Consider the following 25,059-nt stretch of genomic DNA (forward strand, 5'->3'; position numbering starts at 1 on the left):
TGTACTGTATATCACTAAGCCTATGGTGGATTGCACGGAGAATACTGTCCAAAAGAGGCATGTCAACACAAAAGGTATTTCATTAAAACTTAACTACAGTAAAATCATACAAAAAAGAACAGTATTGCCTGCAATGGTTTAAGGGATATTAAAGATGAGAAAATCGGATGGTTGCAAATCCATACAGTGCAAACACACAGTACACTTCAGTGGGAAAAGATATTTCAGGATGCACTGCCTCTGTCTGCAGACTGCCTGTGCATCCTTATCCAGTGTCTGAAACATTAAACCATTACAGCTAGTAATGCTCTGAATGTGGCTGATTCTTTGGGTCAGATATTGCTGTCGTTCCTGACAGCCCAATAATCTGTTTACTGCACAGACTACATCAGCTGATTAGGAGGAATCAAACACAGCTGATTCTATTGTCACAGAGGGGACGGGGGCGTCACGGTACACAGATCTCAGTAGGAGAAAAGTTTACACAAACAGGAACAGACACACACAGCCGCACACACTGAGAGGCTCGCCCTCGAGGTGTAGTTTATGTGGTAATGTGCTTTAGATTGGGGCTGTGTGTGCAGAGATGATGGGCCGGGTAACAGATGGACAGGAGTCTATTCCCTGGGCTACCAGCCTTCTGCTTACCACACAGCCCTGCCAACTCCACAATCCTCATCCATCTCCCGCACTTCTACACCCCCTCCGCCACTCCTCCGACATCCCATTTCATCTCTATTGTTTCACGCCATCCTGTTGTGTTACTCAACTTACCCCCACTGCCTCACCGTCCATCATACCCCTTCTCACCTCTCCTCGACCTTTTCCTCTCTCTCTGCTTTCTCCTCCTCAGTTTCCCCTTGCAGAAAGCGGTTGTGTGCCAAACCCAGGCCTAATCCCCTGATTTTTCTTCATGTAGTATCAGCCCAAACAGCCATCCCTCTATTTCTTCATCCTTTCCTGCTGTGCTGGGCGAATGGCCAGTGCTCAGATCCCAGGCTCGCAGCCACACGCTGCAACTTTAGTTGATAGCATGTCGGAGCACCACATTAGATACGTTTCCCTCCACGGAGACAGTGTACATTAGATTAACACCCGCACTCTGGCCAGGAAGTGCAGTGATTACAGAAAGCTGGGTGGCTGAAATACCCGTTAGCTAGCGTTGCTTGCTAGCCCTCTCTGTGGCCAGATCACGCTCTGTTGCACTCGGAGGGACTATAAAAAGAACAGTTCGCTGCAGCCTGCTGTGTGCTGGGTGTGGCACGGCTCTATTGTCACATCTACAACTGACAGCCCAGGGAACCGAAGAAGACGTCTGAAGCCAGGTGAGCGTGCACGTGAAAAGAAAAGGCCACTCAAGTGGAAGAGGATGGAGATGGGGTGTGTGTATGTGTGTGTGTGATTTTGTGCCTCACCTCTGATAATGGCCAGCTTTGCAGTGACAGACACCTCTCCTTCACTGTTGCGCGCCACACACTCATAGACGTTCTCATCTCGTGGTGCTCTGAGCGGTTGGATCCTCAGCACTGCACCTGCACCCTCGTCAAACTCTATGGTCTGGACAGAATAGACACAATCAGTCACAGCACAGTAAACACATGGATCACTCATACAACAGTAAACTATAAAGCTCCATGTCAGTTTTGTTGCCATCATATAAATACATTTATAATTATAGTAAAATCCATTATTGACCTCTTTGCTTTTTTCACATGATCTCCTCGACGGAAATGTTAGAGGTCAGGCACAGATACTGAGCATGTACCTGTACACGCGATCCTGAGGCTGGCAGGAAGTCAGTGTCTTTCACAAAGACACTTCAGCACCGTAGAAACTTACCCACATTGGGAGTTGGATCTGGATCATCTGGTTGAAATGCAGTATCTCTATGTGTTAAGTCACATTACTGCATAAGTATACAGTCAGGCTTCTACTGAGCAGTGGGAATTAACAACTCTGTGCAAGAGCCTGCTTGAAAGCATTTCACTTTCTGACAATGCATTCAATAGTAGAGAGTAAGTCACAATGCAATAATACTTTTCATGTGTATAATTAAAAGTTTTTGAAAAATGGAGTGAAATGCTTTCACCTTGAGTGATTACACTTAATCTTAACACTTAAAATCTTGAAATGTGTGTTGTTCTCAAATATATACAGTATATAAATTTGTGGAAAATACAATTATTCGCATTCTTGCTGAGAACTGATCTTTCATATCCCCATATGGAATAGCTGAAATTTGAAAAACATCCACTACCAGCATTTTAAAATATTATTAATTATTATATTAATTATTATTAATATAATTAGAGGATTTTCATTTATCATTAATAACAATAATTATAATTAATACATTAGTAGAATGTTACATTTCATTCCCCTAATGCATGGTGTAGATACGTTTGTTTACTTTGGACAGAAACAGGCTGTTTCCCCTTTATGCTAAACTAAGATTGTGGATTTAGTTCCATTCAATTTACAGACATGACAGTGGTATCAATCTTCTCAGCTAATTTTCCAACATATTCTGTAAAATTCAAATGTTTAAATATTATTTAAGAAACAAGGTTATAACATATACAGATTTTTTTAGTATTAATACTAAACACAGTGTCTAATTTAGCATGTTTAAATAAATACATAATACACAATATAATAATTACAATATAGAGAAATACGGTACGTATATTAATATATCTGTATCAATGCATATACATATGTACACCCATTAATGCAGACATGCTAGTACAGTATGAGTTGACCATTGTGCACTGTGACAACCACCTCGATACGCTGGGAGTTGACCTTCTTGCCCTTCTTGTTCCAGTACACGGCAGGCTTGGGACTTCCGGCGGCCTGGCACACAAATGATGCCACGCCCCCTGATACTCCGATCTGGTCGGTGGGAATCTTGGTGAACCTTGGCGGAACTGAGAGCCAGAGGGACGGGGGAGAGAGGGGGAGGGACGGAGAAGAAAAATGGGGGGGGGGGGGAGAGAAATCAAAACGCAAGCATGAAAACGGATACCCTTACACCCAGTGGAACATCAAACGGACTCCATAAGCAGCAACAACCCCCCTGCTGACCACACCCCATTTCACTGTCAGTGACTGGTCAGGCTGACTTGTGTTCTGATGGCTGCATGTTGTGCTTACTTCCTGGGTATCATCTAGAGGACATGCTGAAGGACTTCCTGTGGGTCATAAATAAAAGATGGGGTTGGGCTTCAGAGGAACATCTCTCTCTCACTCTCTCTCTGTCCATCTCTCTCTCTTTCTCTCTTCCTCCAGGGCAGGCTACCCTTGTAGCTACTGCATACAGCACAGACTGTCATGACACATGAGTGTTTCACAGGTAGGAGAAGTGTTGGCTGCAAATTCACAGCATATAATTGGTTTAAATGTATTAATACCGGAGGTGTCATTTTCAGCCTGCACATTCTAACACCTATCGAGAACTTGCACTTGCAGATTCTGGTGATCTTTGTATTCAATACAATGGATGTGAGAAGACAAGAATAAGACTCCAGGGGAAAATAATAATATGAAAATATTACACAGTGCAGCTATAGACATGGATAATGCGATGTGGTATAGTGTGTGTAATTACGGAAGCCGAGAACGGCCACGTCCATAATATTTTTTTAATTCTCGTTTTCTCGTGATAACGACTTATTATTTCGTTATCTCGAGATAATAAAGACCGTTTTCTCGTGATAACGAAATAATCATAGAATGTGTCGTTGAAATGGTTGCCTAGCAACATGTTTCCCCGGTGCAATCGCTTCTGCTTACGGGGTTAATATAATACATCCATGGTACAGTAGCAGCTGGTTAGCCATGTTCGTAGCAGGAGGCTACTAAAGCGAGTCTGTTGGAAACACTACACATCTACAGATCTAACGTAACAGAAGAGATGTTTTCGTGGGATAATTGCCCAGAACCATGTGTAGAACTCAAATCAGTGAGCTGATTTATGTGATCACATCATCCTGATTTCAGCCTTCAAGAGCTGCCACTAACGTTAGTCTGCTCTGAGGAGCTGTCAACAATAAAGTACCGGTAAGTTACACTTAACGTTAGTTTGTTTACTGAGCTGGGTTTATTTAAGGAGCTACAGGTTAACTTAGCATAAACACATGAGAGTTGACTACGTTATGGCAGCTTCAGCTAAGGTAATGTTAGCTAGTTGCTGCTCAGATAAAGCTCATGAACACTATGAACACTGCTGTCTTGCCAAATTAACATTAGCCTACATGTCAGTGGTTGGTTCAATTTCATTCACATTGAAATGATGAAATGATGAAATGATGACCACAGTACTGATGGTACCTTCTACAGATATCGCAGTGAATATAGATAGTGAATTACTTATTGCACTTGTTTAGTTCAATTGCTGTCACATGATGTAATGGTTCATGTTATAGTCATTACTGGAGGGGTTTAAGGTGATCTGAAAAGAGATGAGTTATAGAGTGTGATGGGCTCCATGAAGAAAGGATCAATTGCGGGGAGGGTGAGGGAATGATTCTCGTGCTGTCAGCTCTGATGTATTTCAAGGGGTTGTTCATGATGCTGAGAGCTTTCTGCAGCATCCTCATCTCAGACATATTCACTTGAGTCTCTGGTTTGACTCCCAGGGCAGAACCAGCCTCTGTGTTAAGTCTCTTGGCATCAGCTGCTTTCACCACAATGGTGCTTTCATAACAATGTGTTAATTCCCATCTTGAACAATGTGAGCTACAGTACAGCTCTGAGTGGTCGTGATGCAGGGTGCCCTCTGTAAGAAAATAGCAAACTCTGGATATTGAGCAGTACTGAACCTATATTTTTCACAGTGGCTGAGTCAGATCAATCAAACAACTTCATGCACCCACCCTTGCTGTCTGTGGCCTGTTGCCATGGCACCCGGCTTAACTCCTCCTCAGCTACAGAATCGCTGCTATCCATCAGGGTGAAGTCAGGATGACCCTTACCATGGCAACCTGGATCCCTCCTCCCACTTCCCCTATGTCTGGGTGAGTGAGGTCCTGCTGTGTTGATTCACTTCTGCTCAGAAGACAGAACATAAACTAAAAAGAAGCCCAAAACGCAAAGAAAAAGAAAAAAAATTCACTGGTAGATGCCTGTTAAAGCATCTTCCCGCCAACAGCCACACAGAGCACGTTCCATATTCACTACCATGCCTTAAGAGTAACTGGAATGACACCGTGCTCCTGTGGCTGCTGTACTATAGTGCTGCTCTTAAAGACCCCTCTGAATGTCAGACACAAGGTAGTTTCATTTTATGCTTGTCATAATCCTCAAAAGGAAGAAGCAAAAAGCTGGTACAGTATAGTCAATCAGAACAAATTTATGCCCACCATTTCAGGCCTGAAGAGCAGCATATTTCCTGCCAGCTGGACTCTTAGAAAGGCATGCAGACTATTGAGCAAATAACCCTTTCCCCTACAGTGACAATATAAGAATGTGAACAAATAAAAAATAAAAAATAAAAAGTCATGGCAGAAAACTGTCTTCTCCTGGCTATGGGATTATGAATGAATTTCATGTGCTTCTTAGTGCTTGAACATGGGTTTCAGTGGCTTTATGTTGAGACTAAAATGTTTTCTGTGGTCTCTTATGCGCTTCAGCACCAATCCTCGTGCAAAACTGACCCCACTGGCACTGTTACCACTTAAGCCTCTTCTGAAAGCCAGGGAAAAGCCCTGCAAGGCACTGACTCTGGACTCGGGATTTTCACTGAACAGGAACTTGTTATGACTGGAAGGCTCTCGAAAGCTGCTGGGAAATGAAGGACTAATGAGGAGAGCCGTCTCTTTAACAGTAGGTTTCATCCTGCTGCACTGGACCAGGCAGGTCTACCACTGATCCACCACTGGTCTTTTTTTTTAATGAAACACTTCTGTAACCTGTAATCATCTGAATGACTGACTGCTGCTGTGCTCAGATACGACAAGGACCAGCAGGTGGAGTGTAATAATGGAGCTACCATGCCATGTCCCAATTCAATAAATAAAGAAAATGAAAATGAAAAATGTGATGGAGAAGTTGGAAGTTTGAAGATTATTTCAGGTCAGACTAACGAAATACAAGTTTAATTTATCATTTTAAAGAAGTTCTTTTTGGGAAATTAGAGTATCTGTTGATGAAAAAGTCGCATAATATTCTGCCTTAAAAGACTTTACTTAGGGCAAAGGTATTAAGTGCAACCAGCTGTGGTCTGACAAGCCTTTAAGCCACTTTTAATAATGCATCTCTTCCTGTTTGTGTGTCTTTGCTGTCAAATCTGTTTACGTCTCACAGCCAAATGTGTGCAACAAAAAGAAATCTGTTATACAAAGATAATGAGACAGTGAGGGTGTGCTGTGTAGTTGCAGAAAGAAAAATGGTATTGTGAGGATGATTTATGGGCCCATCTCATACAAGTATGTGAAATCTGGACAGCTAAGCAACTTAACTTCATGTGCAAGAGTCTGCCATTGTTTGTGTTTGAACATAGAGTGTATCCTTATTTAAGGATAATTTGCAGTCTGTTACGTATATCGCCCCAATATAACCAAATTATTCATCTCTTTTTTTTGCCTCTGCTAAAAGGGGATTTAAAAGCAATTTGCCAAAACAGGCTCTGACACTAGGCATTTGTTGAAGAAAGAACATTTGATTTCTTGTTAATGAATCCTCACTGTGAGTTTAGTCTTTACTTTATTCAGTGCAAATTAATGAGAATCTAGCATCGGTCAAAAAGACATTATCTACAGAGGTCAGCGATTAATATTGAGTTAAATATGAAGCAGTTTTTTTTTTAAACAAAATGATGTGCAGATAATTCTTTACAAATACAGTATATAATGCTGCGATACCTCTCTGTCTCCTGTGTGTGACTTTCAGTTCACTTCATTTCAATACAACAGTCAGGCACAGGTGTGTGTCTATACACACCTGCTGCAACCCAGAGTGTACCGATTTGTTTTGTGCAAAAAAATCATTAAGCTCCTTAGCTTTGCAGGAGAAGCAGTGAAGGATATGGTTAAGATCTGAAAAAAAAAATCTAAATGACACATATTATTACGGAAAAAATTACCATAATAAATTCATCTTGGGTGAAGGAAAATTTGGATTATAAGTATCACATTTCAGCTGATTTTTTTTCTTAGCAAAGCACAAAGTTCCTTGCTGCCAATTAGTAGTTTTTTTTAAATTATTATTAGATCTGAAAACTCCCTTGTGCTAACTCTACTTTACAAGTTCTGGAATATTGTAAAGAAGAAGACTCAGTTTAACATTTTTTTTTTTTTATCTGTTTATCTTTTCTAAAGGAAAGGCACTGTCTGTTCTATCTGCAGGGATACACTGTGCACTGTGGGTGGTCCAGATGCAGAGATAGTCAATCCCACAACATTTTAACTGAAAGTTGTTGTGTAATTCTACCTCTTCACTGAAAATAAAAATGTTTCAAACGTGACGTCAGTCTTCTCAAAGGCCTAAAATTGGTTACATAAATGGAGAATGAAAAATACATTAGACAATTCCCATTTCAAGCAGTGAGAAGTGCTATCTCCATCTTTAGCCTCGATCAGCTTTCAAAAATATATTCAGAAGTGACAGCTGAGTGTATTGGACCATGTGTGTGTGCGTGGGTGTCTCCGAGCATTTTTTGTGGATCGCTGAGGCAGGAAATCTGTGGAAATGTTGTTATCAAGGAGATGATGAGAAACATGCTGATGGGACCTCCTGGCTTATCAAAACACATTAACAATGCTACAGTCCAGGGCGGATGTAGTGACGAGCCAGGGTTCACTCTCACACACACACACTCTCCGACATGCATTCACACTTTTGTACATCACATTTACTGCTGACAATAAACCAGCTGTCATTCAACTGAGAGGGAGAGAAACAAGTGAAACAAATGGGTCCCAGCTGATGGACAGATACTGTGCAGCATGTGTCAGAGATACATTGAAGATCAATGCACAGAACGTGCAATAGGTCCTTACAGCTGGTTAGCAGCTAGCTGGCTAGCCCTTTGTGTGTGCAGCTAGCTAGTAGACAGACAGATAAATGGATGAATAGTCATACCTAATGCTCCACACACGCTGCTCAAAGGGCTGGTTAGCAGGATAATCAACGGTAGCAGCATACACAGGGGGGAGGGGCTAAGGCTGAGCCCCAGGATAGGCCTCCCAGACTGGGCTAGAACTCCACCTGTCCTGGTCAGAGGCATGGCAGGCACCACCGCAGGCTGGTCGGAGATGACAGAGATACGGGTAGGGCTTCACTCAACAGGGATAGGCACTCTGCGGAGAGAAGAAAAAAACCCATGAAGGTCAGCTGTTTCAAATGAAATGTCAGTCCACCACAAAGGCAGAGATGGAAAACATACAATTTCACATATAGGTGGGGGGGGGGGGGGGGGGGGCTCCTTGTGGAAAAAAGAAAGAAAGAAAGAAAAATGAATGCTAATGCAGGATTAAGTCTTTTGATTTAGTGGGAGCACTTCTGATTTGGGATTAACAGTGCAAGCAGGCCAACTCTGACTGAACTAATACCAGAACAATAGAGCCACTGCTCAACAACTAAGACAAGAAACAGACTGAAATAGTTTTCAGTGCACTGCTGCTGTATTAATAAGTCTCCTTTTCTAGTGAGCCGTGAAATGAGCTGCAATGATACATTTTTAAGGGTTTTTTCCCCTCAGACATCCTAATAATTTCATTTTAGCTCTGGCCTAATTCCTTCTTAGTGTTCAGTATTTTACTGCTCTGGTGGCACATAAAAGTGTTAATGCAATAATACATTTGGAGTATGCCTCAGTAATAACAAACACTGAAACAAAGAGGATTGAGGGGTCAGTAGGAATGGAGAGAAATTCAATAACAGCAAATGTATTAAAGTGCTGTTTTAATAGATATTCCCCCTCTAGTTACGGTAATCCTGCGCCTTGGGGGTGGGGTTGGGGGTCTCTGTCAGTATTTTAGCTGTCTTTCCTAAACACATGCAGTTGTGCACATCTTTAAGTCTGAACATAATTCAGCTCTGTCTGCTCTCAGAGATTTAGACAAGCTGTGCAGAAGCTCCCTGTCTGGAAGTCAATAACTCCTCAGTCCTATGGAGCTCTCCCGTCCCCCACCCCTCCACCCCATGTGTCAGAACGCAGGTGGGGAGGCCAAATGAGAAAGGAGCCTTTGTTAACCTGTCATATATCAAACACACATGTAAAAGCCTTAGAAAGAGGAGATGTCAAGTTGAGCGAAGGAATGAACCGGCACAAAACTCTCTTCGCCTCGGCTGCACTAACTGAAGGGAGGAAGCACTGAAGGGGGTGTCCCCTAACCTGAAGCAAAGGTTGCATGATTACCCTGCAGGATCCCTTCAGTACTGCTGCTGAACATGAACATAAAACACATCACTGGACTCTAAGTGCTGCAACTGACAACAAATATGCCAACCATAAAACATGAAAACATCCATATACTGTATTTAAATGAGTAACCACCGAGTATCACCCTTGTGCTATCTGTCACACATGTCTCCCTTCAAGCACCGTTATGGGATATCATACATGCTCTAAGGCAGACATGGTGCATTCATAGGTGACAGGTTGCATTGTCATGCAAACACCCATAAGCACATTTTCACCCTGACATGTCTGATGCACTGGCAGCAACGGAGTAGCAGAGATTAGGCCAGGCCTTACTCCCCTTTACTAAATGAAAGAGGCATTTCTGGTGAGTTACATATTCAAAGACTCCTCCAACCACTTATTGAGCTAATGACCTGCTCAAACACATTACTGTCTGCCAGTCCCAACACTAAAAATAGCTCATCTGAAAACATGGCTTGTCTATCTGATCCCGGCTCTTTTTCTCGCCGCTCTGCCCTCGTCTTATCTAACGCTGCGTAATAGACGTTGAATAGAAAAGCTTTCAGCATCCCCTTTTCAATTGAACAATGTGATAAGAAAAATCAGATCAAGAGCTCATTCAAGCACCATTGGCAGCATGTTAAGTAAATTCTCCTCTTACGGAAACTCAATTTGCAACCGTTAATCTAACTAGAGCTACTGCTCTGCGTGGAGCCACATGGCCACTGAAACATTAGGTACTCCTCCTATGTTGCAGTGTCTGCTTCCTCCGTCCTGTACGCTAGATTTGCGGAGGACTTTGTATCTGTCAGTGACCCGAGTCGAACCCTATCTATCATTCTCAGTTTATCCTGCCCTACCTGTTGTTTTCACCTGCTGACAGAGACCTCTCTGCTCTACCTCCACTATAGTCACTCACCCTCTACCTAATCCTTAATCTTACCCTTGTCTCACTCCTGTATTAGTCTCCATATTCCATGAAATCTCTTCTTCTCCCATCTCCTTTCATCTCCTTCCTCTCTCCACTTTCCTCTTCCGCCTCCCCAGTTAACCTCTCCTCTCTTGATGCCATCTCCTCTGTGGCACCCAATCATTCATCTCCTTCCCCCTCTATACAGTACACACTCTAAACCCTGCTTGTATCCAAATCCTCTTCCTCTTCCCCAGCTGCCCTGCACCGGCTGCTCCAGCTGTTGCTGGTCCATTGACACAATTCAAACAAAAGGGCTTAGCTTTTGTCCTACAGCTGTGGATGTTGGGCTAGCGAGCCAAAACAGTAGCGCACTCATGCCAGCCTGAGCATGTTTGTGCTTGTGCGATAATAGCATGGCACACAGGACTCTTCCTCTCCTCACATGTAGACCGAGACCAGCCATGCACTCTGCTTGTTAGGGGGAAGCAGAATTAAAAAGGTGTGACCATTGTGAGCATGAATATTCTCATGACTCAGGCTTTACCTACAGTCTCTGCAGCCCCCTCACAGATATCACAGCCTGCTCTTCCTAATCATCTGGCTCAGCATCCAGAGAGAAGACAGCAGGGGATGGTCTTATTACCTTTTCAGCGTGACAACACAGATGGTCAGCCAGACAGATAGATTGATGGGGATACATGTGCTATTTATTGCGGGGAAGCAGATAATGACACCACAGCTCAGGTGGTGAAATGTACACTGGTTATTGTGCTCCATCAGGCTGATGAAATAACATTGTTTAGGTGGCATCCAACCTGCACCCGCTCCGCTGGGGCCCTTCAGAAGATGACATGTTTTGTTTTTCTCACCTCGTTCCCCCCCCTCCACCCCACCACCCACACCTTACCTCCACCTACCCTCCCCCCGTTTTTTTTACCCATGATGCGTATCGCGACAAGTGGGATGAGATGAGATGGTCTCACAAGGCCTGTCTCCATGACGACGAGCCGGGAGCGCGCTAAGGAAAACCAGATATGTTTCCTGCAGCGCCATGCTAGCTGTGAGATAGCGCACCTGATAGGAAGTTTTAACCCTCTCTCTTTTTTCATTGATTTCTTTTAGCATTAATTTGCATCCAGTGCTGTGAACAAGCATTTCATCAGTGTCGAAGGAAAAAACCTTTCTTTTTGTCATTTTGTCATTCTTTTGTTGGGAAAGTGATGGGAGGGGGAAAAAAATCTACAGATGTGCAAGGCACCAAAAACTTTTTTTAGGGTTGAATGATAAGATTGCATACACTGTCATTTGTCCTCATTCACAGTTTTTACCAGTGATTCTGAAACTTAGGGTTTTTCCAGCACAAAAATAACTTTTCTTGAATAATGCATAGCTTTGTGTGCCAGCTAAGAAATGTTTGGAGAAGGAACTATGTATTAGTCAGAAACAAGCAGGGGATAGGGCTGATATTACCCCATGTTTCCTATGACCCTGGACACTGTAGGCAAACCACACTCACAAATGCATGCACACCAACAGGGCCAGGCACACACAAAAACATAGACACACACATGCAACACACACACACACACAAAAAATGACAGATGGCAAAGCATCATGGGGGAGATTGGCACTCACTCACTCACACTTCCCTTCTCTCTCTCTTAAACACACAGCCCACAGACACAGAAATATACGGGCACACGCACACATGCATGAACACACATACACACACACATTGAGGATCAGAGGCACAGGATGAAGCACGGCTTACTGCAGGCATGAGCTGCACCGCCCTGGTTACATTTTTAGCTGTGGAAATAAAATATCTGAGGCTCCTCTCTAACAAGAAAACACACCTGTCACTCACACAGCGATTCTTTGCCCTGAATATAAATGAATCCGGAGACTTGGGTTCTTTAACTACGTCTCTGGGAGACAAGATGCTGACTGGATGCCCCACACAACACGGATCCAAACAGTGAGAGAAGTATGGGAAATATTGACGAGAACCAATAACGTTCCCAAAGAGAAGCTACAGTTTTCATCACTGGTATAGGGCCGTAAACAAGGTTTCCACTGGAGTTTCAAATGACACTGCTGAGAGAAAATATGACTCACGGACACAGCGGGGGGGGAAAAATCACACCAAACCTGTAGAAACGGAGGGAAAGAAAAAATGCACATAATAAATAATTACATATGGTATGTGTCTTTATTTATTATGTGCATTTTTAAAGCAGTGTGCTGCTCAATAAATACTCATTCATTGAATATTTGATCAGAAAATGTAGACACCGACTCGGTCCATTCAATCATTTACCCATTTTTCTCAGTTCATGTCATATCGCACATATTGTAGAATCTGACTGTTGAATGCCAACTGAAGACATCACTCCGAATTCTTGGGGAATGTGATTAGCATTTTACAGGTTTCAATTATTACCAAACTAAATTATGGATGAAATTGCTAATTGCACATTAATTAAAAAACTGCTTAATTGATAATGGAGTGATTTGAACAAATGTTTTCTCATGAAATCATAAATCAATTAATTATCTGCATTTTTGCATTGTTATTTTTTATGTAGGTCTGTTGTGGTCTTAAATAAAGCTTAAACAAATTGATAAGAATCCTGTTTAAATTATCTGCTGCTTGTTTGAGTTCACAAAATCATTATTTGTTTAATTTATTCTTTCTTTCAGCCTCTGTATTACAGGCTACAGTGAGCTCTAGACGACAGTCCACAGCTGTGATTGACAATCAAAAGATTTTTAATTTCCATATTGAGAAGTCGTATGTATGCGCACAGCTCCTGTCTCTCGTTTTGATCGGCGTGTGTGTGCAGTAGGTGTTCAGTTATCCACAGTGTGTTCCCTGTGCTGGCGCTTTCATATCTCTTTTATGTATCTGCAGTACCAGGTTTCCTTTTATACTCATTTATCATGTGATCTTCAGAAAACCAGCATGATTTTCTCATTATGATGAAAAAATGATATCACGACTCATAATAATAGCTTTCTTGGGATCATGAAAAAAATTTTAAACACTGTATCCACCCACTTGTTCTCTCTGCATGGCTTTCTCTGGCAGGGAGCAAGAGTTTTGCTCGAGGTCATAATTTAATTAACTGATCACCTGCAGCTAACAAGAGGAGAAGGCATAAGATACTAGAATGACAACTTCTGCTTATGTAAGAGTGTATAATTTCCTCATCTCTACACTTTCCTTCGAGTGATGAGGCTACCAGCCTTTCACACTGCACAGACAGCATCAGCATATCAACAACATTACACACCCCCATAACTTTTATTTATGACTATTTCAGCTGTTAGATCACTGCTCCCCATTTTGAAATTCTGAAAGTGCTTCAGTTTTTGTTCCTCACAAGTGCATTCACAGCCGGAAGAACACATGGATTCGTGATGAGGAACAAAGAGAGGCATAGAGAGGAAAGCGTGACTGAAACCTTCTCCCACCCCAATACTAATATGCCAAAATAACCAAACTAAGTTTCACTTTGACCTCAATCTCTGCATGCCGAGGACATGGCAAAGCTGCAGCAGTCCAACAATGGTGCAGCAAATGCACACCCACGCATTTGAAAGGGGCTCCAAGGTCGGACAAACTCGACTGGGTAGAGACCTCCAGTAAGATAAATCTGCCTCAAAAGAGCCCCGCAACAGATGGACTGGCTCACACTAAGCAGGAAATGTATCACCAAACAGTATAAAAGTGTATATAGTGGAGATTATCGGAGGGAGTTAGAACAGGGGGGAAAATACAGACCAAGTGTTTATAGGCTAAGTTAAGCTGTTTAGGTCGCAGGAAGTAAAGTATTAGTGCTGCTGGAATGAGGAGTCTGTTTTAGTAAATCTAAAATTTCCTTTAAATGAGATAAAGAGGCGTAACACCGTACATCTGTTGTATGTGGTTCAACATTACATTAAATACGAGAACATTATACTTTAACCTTTATTTCAGCAGCTAATGGTCTTTTAATCAGTCACTAATGTAATGCCACCTGTTTACTGCGGTGCTGCTTTCACCCACGCTCGCTTTAACGAAATGAGGTTTGTTTCTTTTCAAACGATTAGACGCCCAATGTAAAAAAAAGACTTGAGAGATGTATTATGATAGGATAGAAAGCATTACAAAGCTATAAAGCCTTTAAACCCTTTAATGTATTACTTTGAAAACATGGGTCCAAATCTCAGCTGCAATAAAAACTAAATGTTATGTACATCTTATCATGTTTGACTGTAGGTAAGAAAGTGAAGGCAAAACGGCCACAGAAAATGTGCACACAATGTCAACAACATGTCCCAATTTTGGTTTAAAAGGAGATCTATGCGTAACAATGTTGGGTGAAAACCTTGCAGCTTCAATTTCAACAATTTTCATGCTTTCAAATAAGTTGAAGGATTACTTGCTCCTCCGTGAGCTGAGTCAATTTTTCAACCCTTTAGGCTCATAAACCTCTTTCAAAGCCCTTAGGGTAATGCCAAATATGCGTTGTCATCCAGCTAAAATGTGGATTTTTTTTTTCTTGCAAACAAAACTGACACTTTACAGATAGAGCTTCACCCGACCCAACAACAAGCTGCGTGTACGTCCTCGTACACTCACCCACACCACACTCACTCAGCTGGAACGACAAAACACAGATCTCCCAAACATCCAAACATATTTGGTAATTTCTCCCAGCGACCTCTGTTCCTCACTCTCTCTCATTCTGTGTGTTGCTTTCTCTTCAGAGGCAGCCGATCTTCTGTGCAGCGGCTCATTACACAGGCTGATGGTTGAGTCCTTGTCAACTCACTGTCCAATTAGCATATCTAAGGCTGGCACAGACTCTTATCCTAGCGGGAGAGAGAACTGTATATACATACTGATGTCCACATAGTTATGCACTTACATGTACATCCCTAATTGTTAAACAGGTCTGACACATGAGAGGAGAAACATTATGTAAATCATCTGATTACAGGACCAATCTCAAATCACAATCTAAGCCACACTGTTGCCTCTTTACATGGATTTGAAACACTGTTAATAAATGTATTCTGAAAATGATCACAGGCCCAGTTTCTATTGACCCATCTTTACCATTATTTCTTAATAAAATGAATGATTAAAAAGTCCATTGAGCAGCATACGTACACAGACATCTACACACATATGGAAGACACACACACACTGCCAGCCAAGACACACCGCAGCCAATTAGTGAGCTTCTCCTGGAGCAGGACTAAAGCTCCCTGACAACAGAGAACACCTTCATCTTCCTGGACGTCACTGTCATCGTCCCGGCCATCATCATATTTCAATTGTTCTTTATTAATGAGACATGCCAGCCATTTTTCCCTCCTCGTTTCGGCTGTTTAGCGCAACCTACACACCAGTCAGCAGACAAAGTCAGGTTGTGTAAAGCAGATTGAAGAGCTTGTTGATAAGCTTATCATGAGAGTGATAACAGTAGCCCGCAGAAACACACGGCTCTGTTTTAATAACCTCATATTGATAGATCATTCATATACAATTATCCAATGGGGATGTCATTAACGTAAGCTCCATAGACATCTTCAAATTGATTCATCTTTGTATTGATTTATAGAGTGAATACCATCCGTTGCAGGCACTCAACATACATCACAAATACACACATGGCACAAATCTGCACAATTTAACAAGCACTGATCTGCATCCGCTCATTTACTGTAATCTTGAAGCAATCCTTTCTTCATTCTTTGCTTATGTAAAATATCTCCAGGGAGGCGCTTGTGAATTTTCTGGAGACACAATGTTGTGTTTGCCCAGGATCCAAAGCTCTCCTGTGTATTTGTGCTGCCATGGTATCACCTGTCTACTTTGGTCACATGACACGTTGTCCACTGAGAGCTCATTATCTCACGACTACAACAGTCAGTGTTCTGCAAAAACAGTGATATCATCCATACAGTAGGAGATTAACAAATACTTCACAGTCTTTTACAATTTTGCTCTCATGCATTTAGTTAAGGTCCATTTAAAGCATAAAAATGTTGGAATCCCCATTTAATAGCAGGGCTGATTTCTGAGGCTCTGTATGCTGGTGAACAAATCCTATTTACGTGCCACACAGGCAACCAGTCTTTGCCGCTCTCTCACTAACCAGCCGTTGCATGACTTCCTGATGGAGATGAGATTTGTGACGCCAAATGAATTTCTCCTTGAGGGACGATAAAGTTGTGAATAGAATTGAAAACAGGAGTAATGGGGTAGAAAAAATGCATTTGTCCTCCGTCTCATTGCTGAAATCAGACATAGAGTGTGTCCCGGTAAGTGAAGAGATGAAATGCTTGTCAAGGGTAACAGACTTGAGCACGGATGCTTTCCACCAGTGACTAGCCATTACTCTCACCTCCGTCAAACAAATACTTCATCTAACACGGCATCCTGTGTGCTTTAGAGACAGACAAATACTGAAATGCCAGGAGAAGAAAAAAATGTCGGACTGCATTCGAGAGCAATATACCTGCATCTACCCACTCGCACACAAACATACACAGAGCATTCCTGCTGACCCCACAGAGACTCCAATCTTCTAGCTTTTAACTTTTCTGTCTGGGAGTTGTGATGATGAAACAGAGCTGTAAGTTTCCTGGAAGTTGTCACTTTTGTATCCTGCGTGGTAAAGGTCTTTTGGTGGAGAAGAGCTGTTTCACTGATGCAATAAAGATGTTCTTTCACTAAAAGGCTTATGGAGGCATGCCAAAACCTTTCCTTTTCGTGGGTCTGTAGCACTGACTACAACAGCACACAGTTGTTTTAGAAAGGCAGCAATTAAATGCACCAGGTCTACTTGTTCAGAAAATATAAAATCTTAATTACCGTTAGTTATTATCATGTTGAATCACTCGGGTAACACTAAAAGCTCTGAGAGCTGCCTGTATGTGGGCGCAGTACTTTGAGCTACATGCTAATGTGAGTATGCTCTGAGCAGATATAACGTTTGCTACCACCTCACTCTACCATGCTAGCAAGCTAACATTTACTAATTATCATTAGAAACAAGTTACGCTAAATGCCATTATTTTTTCATTATTAGCAATAACTTAAAATATTGGACAAATTAAAATTTTGATGTGATGATATAATGATACCCAATAAAAGTTGGACAATCACCAAAGTCTCAAGGATTTCACAACTGAGATCTCTCAATCTGGAACAAAGAGTTGGGCAGGCCTACGGACATTGTCGTCCCTACAGCTATGCCACACAATGAGGCGCATAGGCACAATTTTGCTCTGGGCATTAGCATTCATTATGCTTTCATCTCACGAATAGGGCAATACCAAGCAAAAGTCTTCTCATTTCTTGTCTTGCAAAGTCTCAATACTATTTTGGCACCAATCCAGCCCAAATGAATCCAATTCTCTATGCATGCACCGAAGAGGAGTTTCTCACTCCAGGAATTGAAAATACTCTTGAGAACTTGTCAAGAGTTAGAAGTAAGGTGCATAGAATATTCTGGTTTTGAACATTTATTGGCAGCTAACTGTACACTTCAAAGTGGACGGTGCCCACACGTTCTCCAAGTTCTGATTAGGTAGTTTGTCTTCTGCTTCGTCAGCCATCTTGTCAGTCAGCCCTATACCCTACTAAAGACTCCTGTCAGTCAGGGATGTAACTGTCGAACACAGTCAATAGCTGCACTTCCTCTTTCATGATTGGATAATTAGCTGTGCACATCAACACATTTAACCACTTTCAGTGCAAATGTCAGCAGATGGAAAACATGTTTCCCAATTACACAATGTGCAGAAACTTCTAAAGAGAGATAAATTCTGTAAAAGTTCTGCAGAAAAAGGACAAAGATCAGATTTCATTCGGGAGAAGAAGGAGTTAGTTGTTACAGCAGAGAGAGACGGGTTGACCGGAGGACAGCAGCAGGGAAATAATGCCCTCTTTTGCATGAGGGAGGAGAGGGAGGGGTAAGAAGGAGGGTGAAGATGTCTTCAGATGTGGCAGTTGTGATGAAAAGAGAGGCGAATGACTAAAGACAAGAGGTGGAGAAGAGAGGAGGAGAAGAGAGGTAGTGGAGGAGTGTGCATTATTCATCCCTGCTGACACATCAGAATCTCTGATTCATCTGGAGAAGGGCATCAGTCAAGTCACAACCGATCTCTTAGCCTTCACTCATATGCACACATGGAAACACAGACACATGATGAACACACACACATAATTGCGGATGACCTCCTGGCTGGAGAAAGGATAATTATAGGTCTGGTTCACTATAGAGATCCTCAACAACACACTGAGTCGGGTCTGCACTAGCAGGCTGTCGTGGAGTTTTTCAGGCACAGGTACTTTCCACTACTTGTTTATGTGCATATAAATGACCCATCTATTATCTATGTAAATAATATAACGTAGTTCATCTACCAAGTAGGACAACGGTGATGAGACACTTCAGTACAGACTGAACTCGTTGAAATGAGGTTTCTAAAGATAGACAGGTCTGAGTGATAAGATTTATTAAATAATTTTGCACATGATGACAGTAAAAGTATTTAACTACAGTATATGATCAAAAGATATGCCCATATACTGCTCTAATCTTACTATTCTTTTTTTTGTTTCGTTTTATCTCTACATTATTTCAATGGTGAAAACTGTTTTTGTTTAATGTTTGCAAGTCTGTCTAATGCAAATTGACATTTGATGATGCAATTCCATAAAGACATGTTTCCTACTGCATGTGTTATCATATCAACCTTAGAGTTCAGGGGTGAGTGATATGGTTGGAATTAAGTGCAATGAGCTGTTCTCAGCATTACATAACACAAGATTTCTCCTCTCCTCTTTTCATCCAGTAATGAAATTAAAAAATGCTCAGGATTATACACTGGTCCCTTCAAATATTAAAACAATAAGACAGTGGGGATCATATATCATAATATGATTGCATAAACAATACCATAACAGATAGTATTTATATATAATATTTCTCAAGAGACTGGATTAACAAAGTTGTAATTAATGAATAAGAAATTATAATTTTATCGTGCATCCTGCAGGTGCAGTCCAGGGAGAGAAATCTTTCAGAGGTTTAACTAGGAGAGTGTCGTATGTTCTGAGAAGATTTTGTTGATTTGGTCTATATCAGTAAAATTCCTTGGCTTGGCATCAGTTTGAATATCTTAATTGACCTCATGTAATACATAAAACAAACTCAGGAAAAACTGTTGCAATAATTTCAACCATGTCTTGCCCTGATGCTTCATTCTGCATGCTGCATACGCTGTTTTCAGCAGCCTTTTGAATAAACAAGAAGAAAAGCAAGAGCTCTGTGTTTGTGGGGCTTTGAAAAGGTCAATTAATATCAATGCCTAGACAACAACAAAGTTTCTGTCTGCTTGTAATACAGGTGGCTACGCTCCCAGCATCAAAGTTGCATGCCTTGATGTTCTCCCTCCTTCCGGCTGACGGGCGCAGCAAAGCTAATGCAGAGCATTCACACAGATTCTGACAAAATCCATGGATGGGCATAACGTGTTACACAAAGAAGGAAAGCAGAAGGAAAGCAGAGGGAAAGCAGCGAGCGGTGCAGGTAGGGTGAGGCTGCTGTGAGAATGTGGGAATAAGACTTCAATGAGGGCTTTGACGTGAAACCAAAGCTGCACCACTGGGAGCACACATCATCTAGCATATTCAAGTCTGGAAGGATCTTACAGTGGTATCTACTTGGAAGGAGCAGGAAACCATTGAGACCTATGGTTGAACTCTGTGAAATGCTATTTAAGGGAGTACATGCCATTACTGATTTCATAAGCTGCTTCTCTGAACAGAGCCTGGTTGAATACCTGTGGGGCCGAGCATCTCTTGACTCAGAGAGAAGAATATTTGATATGAGAAAATTTGCCAGTTGAATTATTCTGCCTCTACATAATGACTTTTCTTTGTCAAAATAATGCAAATATCTAGATCCCTGTCCCTTTCATGCAGATGGAGTGCCTTGTGTATTCTTCTGTTAGGCAGGGAGTAGAGCTGAAAAGACAGGATAAAAAAAATCTTGGGAGTTTACTAAAGAGAGGAATCCATGTGTAAAAATGACTGATTAAAATAATTAGGGATGTGGAAATGGTCTGGAACAATAACCAGCAAACGCACGGTGCCCCGGGGAAAATTTCCCATCTGTGTGTGAGGAGGAAGACCTCCCTCGGATTTCACCACAACTGTGCAATTTTCCAGTTTACACAGGCCACACAGCGGAAATACAGAAAACCTAAACAGGCATTTGAAGTGTACATGATTAAATCCCAAACAAGCAATAGCCCTCGGAAAATGTGTCAGGATGAATCGATGTATCATTAAATTACACTCTGCCTGTATGCGTGAGTGGCTGCATTAACAGCAAATCCTTCTGCATATAATTATAGTCCTATGAGAGGACCATGGACTACAAAACACTGCCTATCTGTGCAGATGGGCTTGTTTTAAGTAATGCTTGAGAGTAACAGATGCAGCCATCACTCTATTGTCTAGAAAACAATCTTGCCAAATAAGTCCATCCATCTTACCACCTGGTGCCCAAAAAGAAAATAACTCTAATACTAATATAATAGCCCATATGCATTCATATTGTGATTGTGATAGCTTTTTCAAAAGTGACAGGAATGACATTATCATAAGGGGATTTTTTACTTTGCTGTGACATCATTGAAATATCACTCAGACTTCGAGATTCCTCTGACTTTTTTTTAAACATCCTTGGAAAATCTACTGGATGCATGTGCTCTATTTAATTTTAACAAGGTTTGGCATTTTATTCTCCAATGTTATTGTCTACATCCCCCCCACCCCCATTTCTTTGACTTAATCAAATCTGACTTAACACCAGATTCGTTTTACCTTGAGAGAGCTTTAAAGGGCTATCAGAAAAGAAGCCAGTTTAAATGAGAGTGGATGAGGAACAAAGGCTTTGCCAGTCTGCCCGGGTCCCTCATGCTGCCCAGCCAACAATGAGGAGGAGGAGGAGGAGGAGGGGAAGGGGGGTGAAGGGGGACGCGCACTCACAGCGCTGTTGCCAACCAGCCCGATCCGCACAGCCAGGCGGTCAGCCTTTCACCCAAACGTTAGAAACAAACTCTCAAGTGATGCTGGGATGAAAGAGAAAAATGCAAAGAACACACTCGCCCCCTTGAGAAAAGCTAAACGGTGAAATTTCATCCGGGCTGGGATCTACTCTTACCTCATTAGTTTCCGAGAGGCTATTCGACAAGTGAAAATAAGCCGCCTGGGTGGGGTGCACGGCTGCAAACATCAACTGTACAAGGATGTAGGATGCAGGTTACCTTGGTAGGAAGTGCTCCGTCTTCTTTTCTGTCTGGTAGATTCATGTGGGTGGATTTGCAGCTGGAAGCTTCCCCGGAAACAGCAAGGATAAATGTAATCCAGTGGCAGCAGAGCTCCACTCAGAGAAAGGTCTGTCTTTGTGGAGGATGCATGCACACATCGCCGGTGCCCCACTCCACCGTCCTGGATGTCGACCGACCACTCGGGAGCGCAGCGGGTCACGGCTGCTCCTCAGCCCTTTTGTCGGGAGAGCATTGCTGGTCGGGCGGCCTCAGATACTGCTGGTTGATGTCATTGATACTCCCTGCCTTCTTCCTCAATGCCCTCCTCCTTCTTTCCCTCCCTCTGCTCTCCTCTCCTACCCCTCCTATCTCTCTCTCTCTTTCTCTCTCTCTCTCTTTCAAACACCCACCGGTGCTCTGTCCCTCCCTCCCTTCACATACATGACGTGATGCAGGCAAGATCTCCAATAGCAACCGTATCCCCCATCACCTCCATTACCCCCATTACCAACCCCACATCCCCCAACCCCAGCATCACCACCTCCTCCACCTCTGGCTGGATCGCTGACTGGTGTAAAAAAAGAAAAAAGAAAAAAAAAAGAGAGGTGGCTGCTGAGGTAGGTCGGTCTTGTGTATTGGTGACTGATTTTTCCACTCGGCTCCCCAGGGGCTAAAATGAAGATAAGCACCTTGAAACCCAGTAGATTCCCATAATATAGTGTCTAATCATAGCTTCTGGCATGAATACAGAGTCAGAGCCCAATTTCAGCTCCTACAGAGCAGAACTCTCTCAATAATTATAGCTGGACACTGTAAAATATTGCAGGTTAAATATAGCTCACTGTGGGATATTATGAGAACATATTAATAACACCACAGTAGGTAAATAACATAGTAACATAGATTAAGTTAACAAAATTATCGTTAGGGAGATGCAAAGAGGTACTCACCTTATTTGTCCTGCAGGGACCAACACTCAGTTGCCAGTTTGTTATGTTCACCTATTAAAGCCAATGCAGTCTAATACAACTGCCCTGCAATAAAACCTGTCTTGATTAAGGTTTTGCTGAAACATAAATGAGGTTAAAGTCAACGTTACAAATCAATCATTCTTATCAATGAGATAAACTGATATCTTGTCCCCAAATGCACTTTCCCCCCTAAAGGTATATTTAAAAAAAAAAAGAGAGATTAATTTAATTTTAATCCATTATGCAAGGGCAAAATCCCTGATAAAGGATGAGTAGGCTATCTATTTAAATTATTTTTTTTCTTTTTTGGAAAGCATGGGATGGAAATGGCTGCAGGCAGACTATCCAACAAAGAATAACCGGATTTAATGAATTATATATATCTTAATCTATATTAGATATACCTGCATACCCGACTCTTACCTTAGGACATGAAATATGTGTATATGGGCATATAGAGACAATTCTGCTCCAGTGCTGCCACCCATATCAACACTAATTTTGCTGGAAAAATGTTAATAAAAATGAAATTGGAAATTAAAAAAAGCCTCATAATTCTGAACCTTAAAGATACTACATAATTCAGCCTTTGTTTTCAGGATATGATCATATTTAGGTCACACAACATGAGGAAAAACCACTGCCACAAGGGCAAAGTCTGAGGTGTTGGAGTATGGTGTTTGAGGGGTGGCGTGACACTCCAGGAGGCTTTATTTTGACTTTTCCGCTGACCCTGACTCGGCATCAGCAAATCTACTTAACAAGGTATTTACGGTACATTTATATTATTTCTTCACGCAGATACGGTATAAATGCATTTTCAGCCTTTGCCTAATGGCTCGGTAAAAGTCATTCTCAACAGCTCATTTTCTCTTTCTCCACTGCTCTATGACACAAAGACTGCTTGACAGAGTGTGAGGAAGAGACAGGAAAATTAACCAACTGCCATCACTTTTGACGGTAATTGGAAGCTACAGTTTTTGAGTCTATCGCATGGTCCTCAAGGGACAAAGGCTACCAGTCTCATTGATTTTCTTTGTTGCTAGTGACATCTAGTGGGAAGTTACTATTATGTGACGTTGCGTTTACTTGAGGATGGAAGCATTTACACAAAGGGCTCAATAATTTAAGATGAGGAATGCCAGTATGCCTGTTGTGTTTTCTTTTGTTGGCAGAAGAATGCTTCAAATGATTTTAAATTTATATTAAAAATATTAGGAACAGTTTTGGAGCAAAAATAAGACATGCCCCCAGTTTGTCCCAATACCAATAGTAGTTTTTTTTTTTTTTTTTTAAATCTTAGAAATCTGATGTTACAGGTCAAGTTATTTGTTTGTTTCAGCAGAATCAATGAATACATGGTGTCATAAATACTTCAGTAGATACTCTGCCAACAGGTCCCATGGCACATTTAGATAAAGAATAAACAGTAACGAAAGCATTTAATCATAATTTTAGGCTGGGACAATGTTCCAGCAGCTGCCATCTACTGTATGAAATTAATTAGCTCAGACCGTTTCTGTTTCCTGTCTGAATAATGCAGTCTCTGTTGTCTGCGCACTGTCTCTGCCAGTCACCCTATGACCTGCCTGACTGTATAGCATTACAGTATTCCCATTTTCAGAGTTGAGCTCGGGCAAAAGACCCCTAAAATTAGCTGGGTAAGTGCCCTGTCTCTACCACTGCCCTGCAGCAGTGACGTTAATTGCACTCTATTTATACTTGAAGAGTGCAGGACTCAGAAAGATCAAGTTTCTGTTATGCTTTATTTCGGTGTCCTTAAGTTTATGCGAATGGAGCAGCGGAGAGTCTGTTTGGTGTACAGAGCTGAATTAAGTGGTCAGTGATTGCTTTTAATAATGTGCTAATGTAACACTTACTTAGTATACATACAGAAATAAAGTGTCCTCCAGCCTCTAAATAAAATCATTTTATAGACCTGGCTGCCTTGATGAAGTGACTCAGTTTTTATGTCCTGCTATTGCAACCATTTCAATCCATCTAAATATGTAATGACGCTCTTAGCGCAAATGCATTTGTAAGCAGCAGCACTCAAGCTAAAGAACCAGTGCTGAATGAAATAACAGAAATAGCTTCTTTTTTTTTTTACTTCTCAAATACTTAAAGAGTTTTCTCTGCACCAAATCAATTTCAAGTAAGAACGTGTAGTTGTGGAAAACACACATCAAAACTGAGATGAGCCACACACAATCACACAGATCCTGTTGTGATACTGAATTTTATTCAAGTATCTCCAACACACTTTTGTTCTTGAGTTATCATCAGTTAAACGAATCAGTTGAGAACGATAAAGGCAGCAACAATTCATAGCCTGAATGTAAGTTGTCTATTTAGGATTTATAGAGCCTCTCAGTGTGCATTCGACTTGGTAGTGCTTAGCACAGACAGACAAATACAACATTCATGATAACACAAGATAAACAAAAGAGAGACTATTAAAAATA

At 41.7% G+C, this 25,059-nt stretch overlaps 1 protein-coding gene across 1 annotated transcript in view; it reads right to left on the minus strand.

Annotated features, from left to right (window-relative positions):
- The window catches only part of LOC311000755 (receptor-type tyrosine-protein phosphatase S-like), a 67,004-nt gene extending 45,068 nt beyond the window's left edge, over positions 1-21,936 (minus strand). The window contains exons 1-4 of the mRNA XM_083991581.1: positions 21,621-21,936; positions 8,083-8,300; positions 2,782-2,930; positions 1,416-1,557 (exon numbers count right to left, since the gene is read on the minus strand). Coding sequence (XP_083847707.1) covers positions 1,416-1,557; positions 2,782-2,930; positions 8,083-8,227 — 436 coding nt within the window. The 5' untranslated portion in view covers positions 8,228-8,300; positions 21,621-21,936. The remainder of the gene's footprint in view (positions 1-1,415; positions 1,558-2,781; positions 2,931-8,082; positions 8,301-21,620) is intronic.
- Between the last annotated feature and the right edge of the window lie 3,123 nt (positions 21,937-25,059).

Source organism: Trachurus trachurus (genome assembly GCF_905171665.1).
Source record: "Trachurus trachurus genome assembly, chromosome: 17".
Classification (NCBI taxonomy): Eukaryota; Metazoa; Chordata; class Actinopteri; order Carangiformes; family Carangidae; genus Trachurus; species Trachurus trachurus.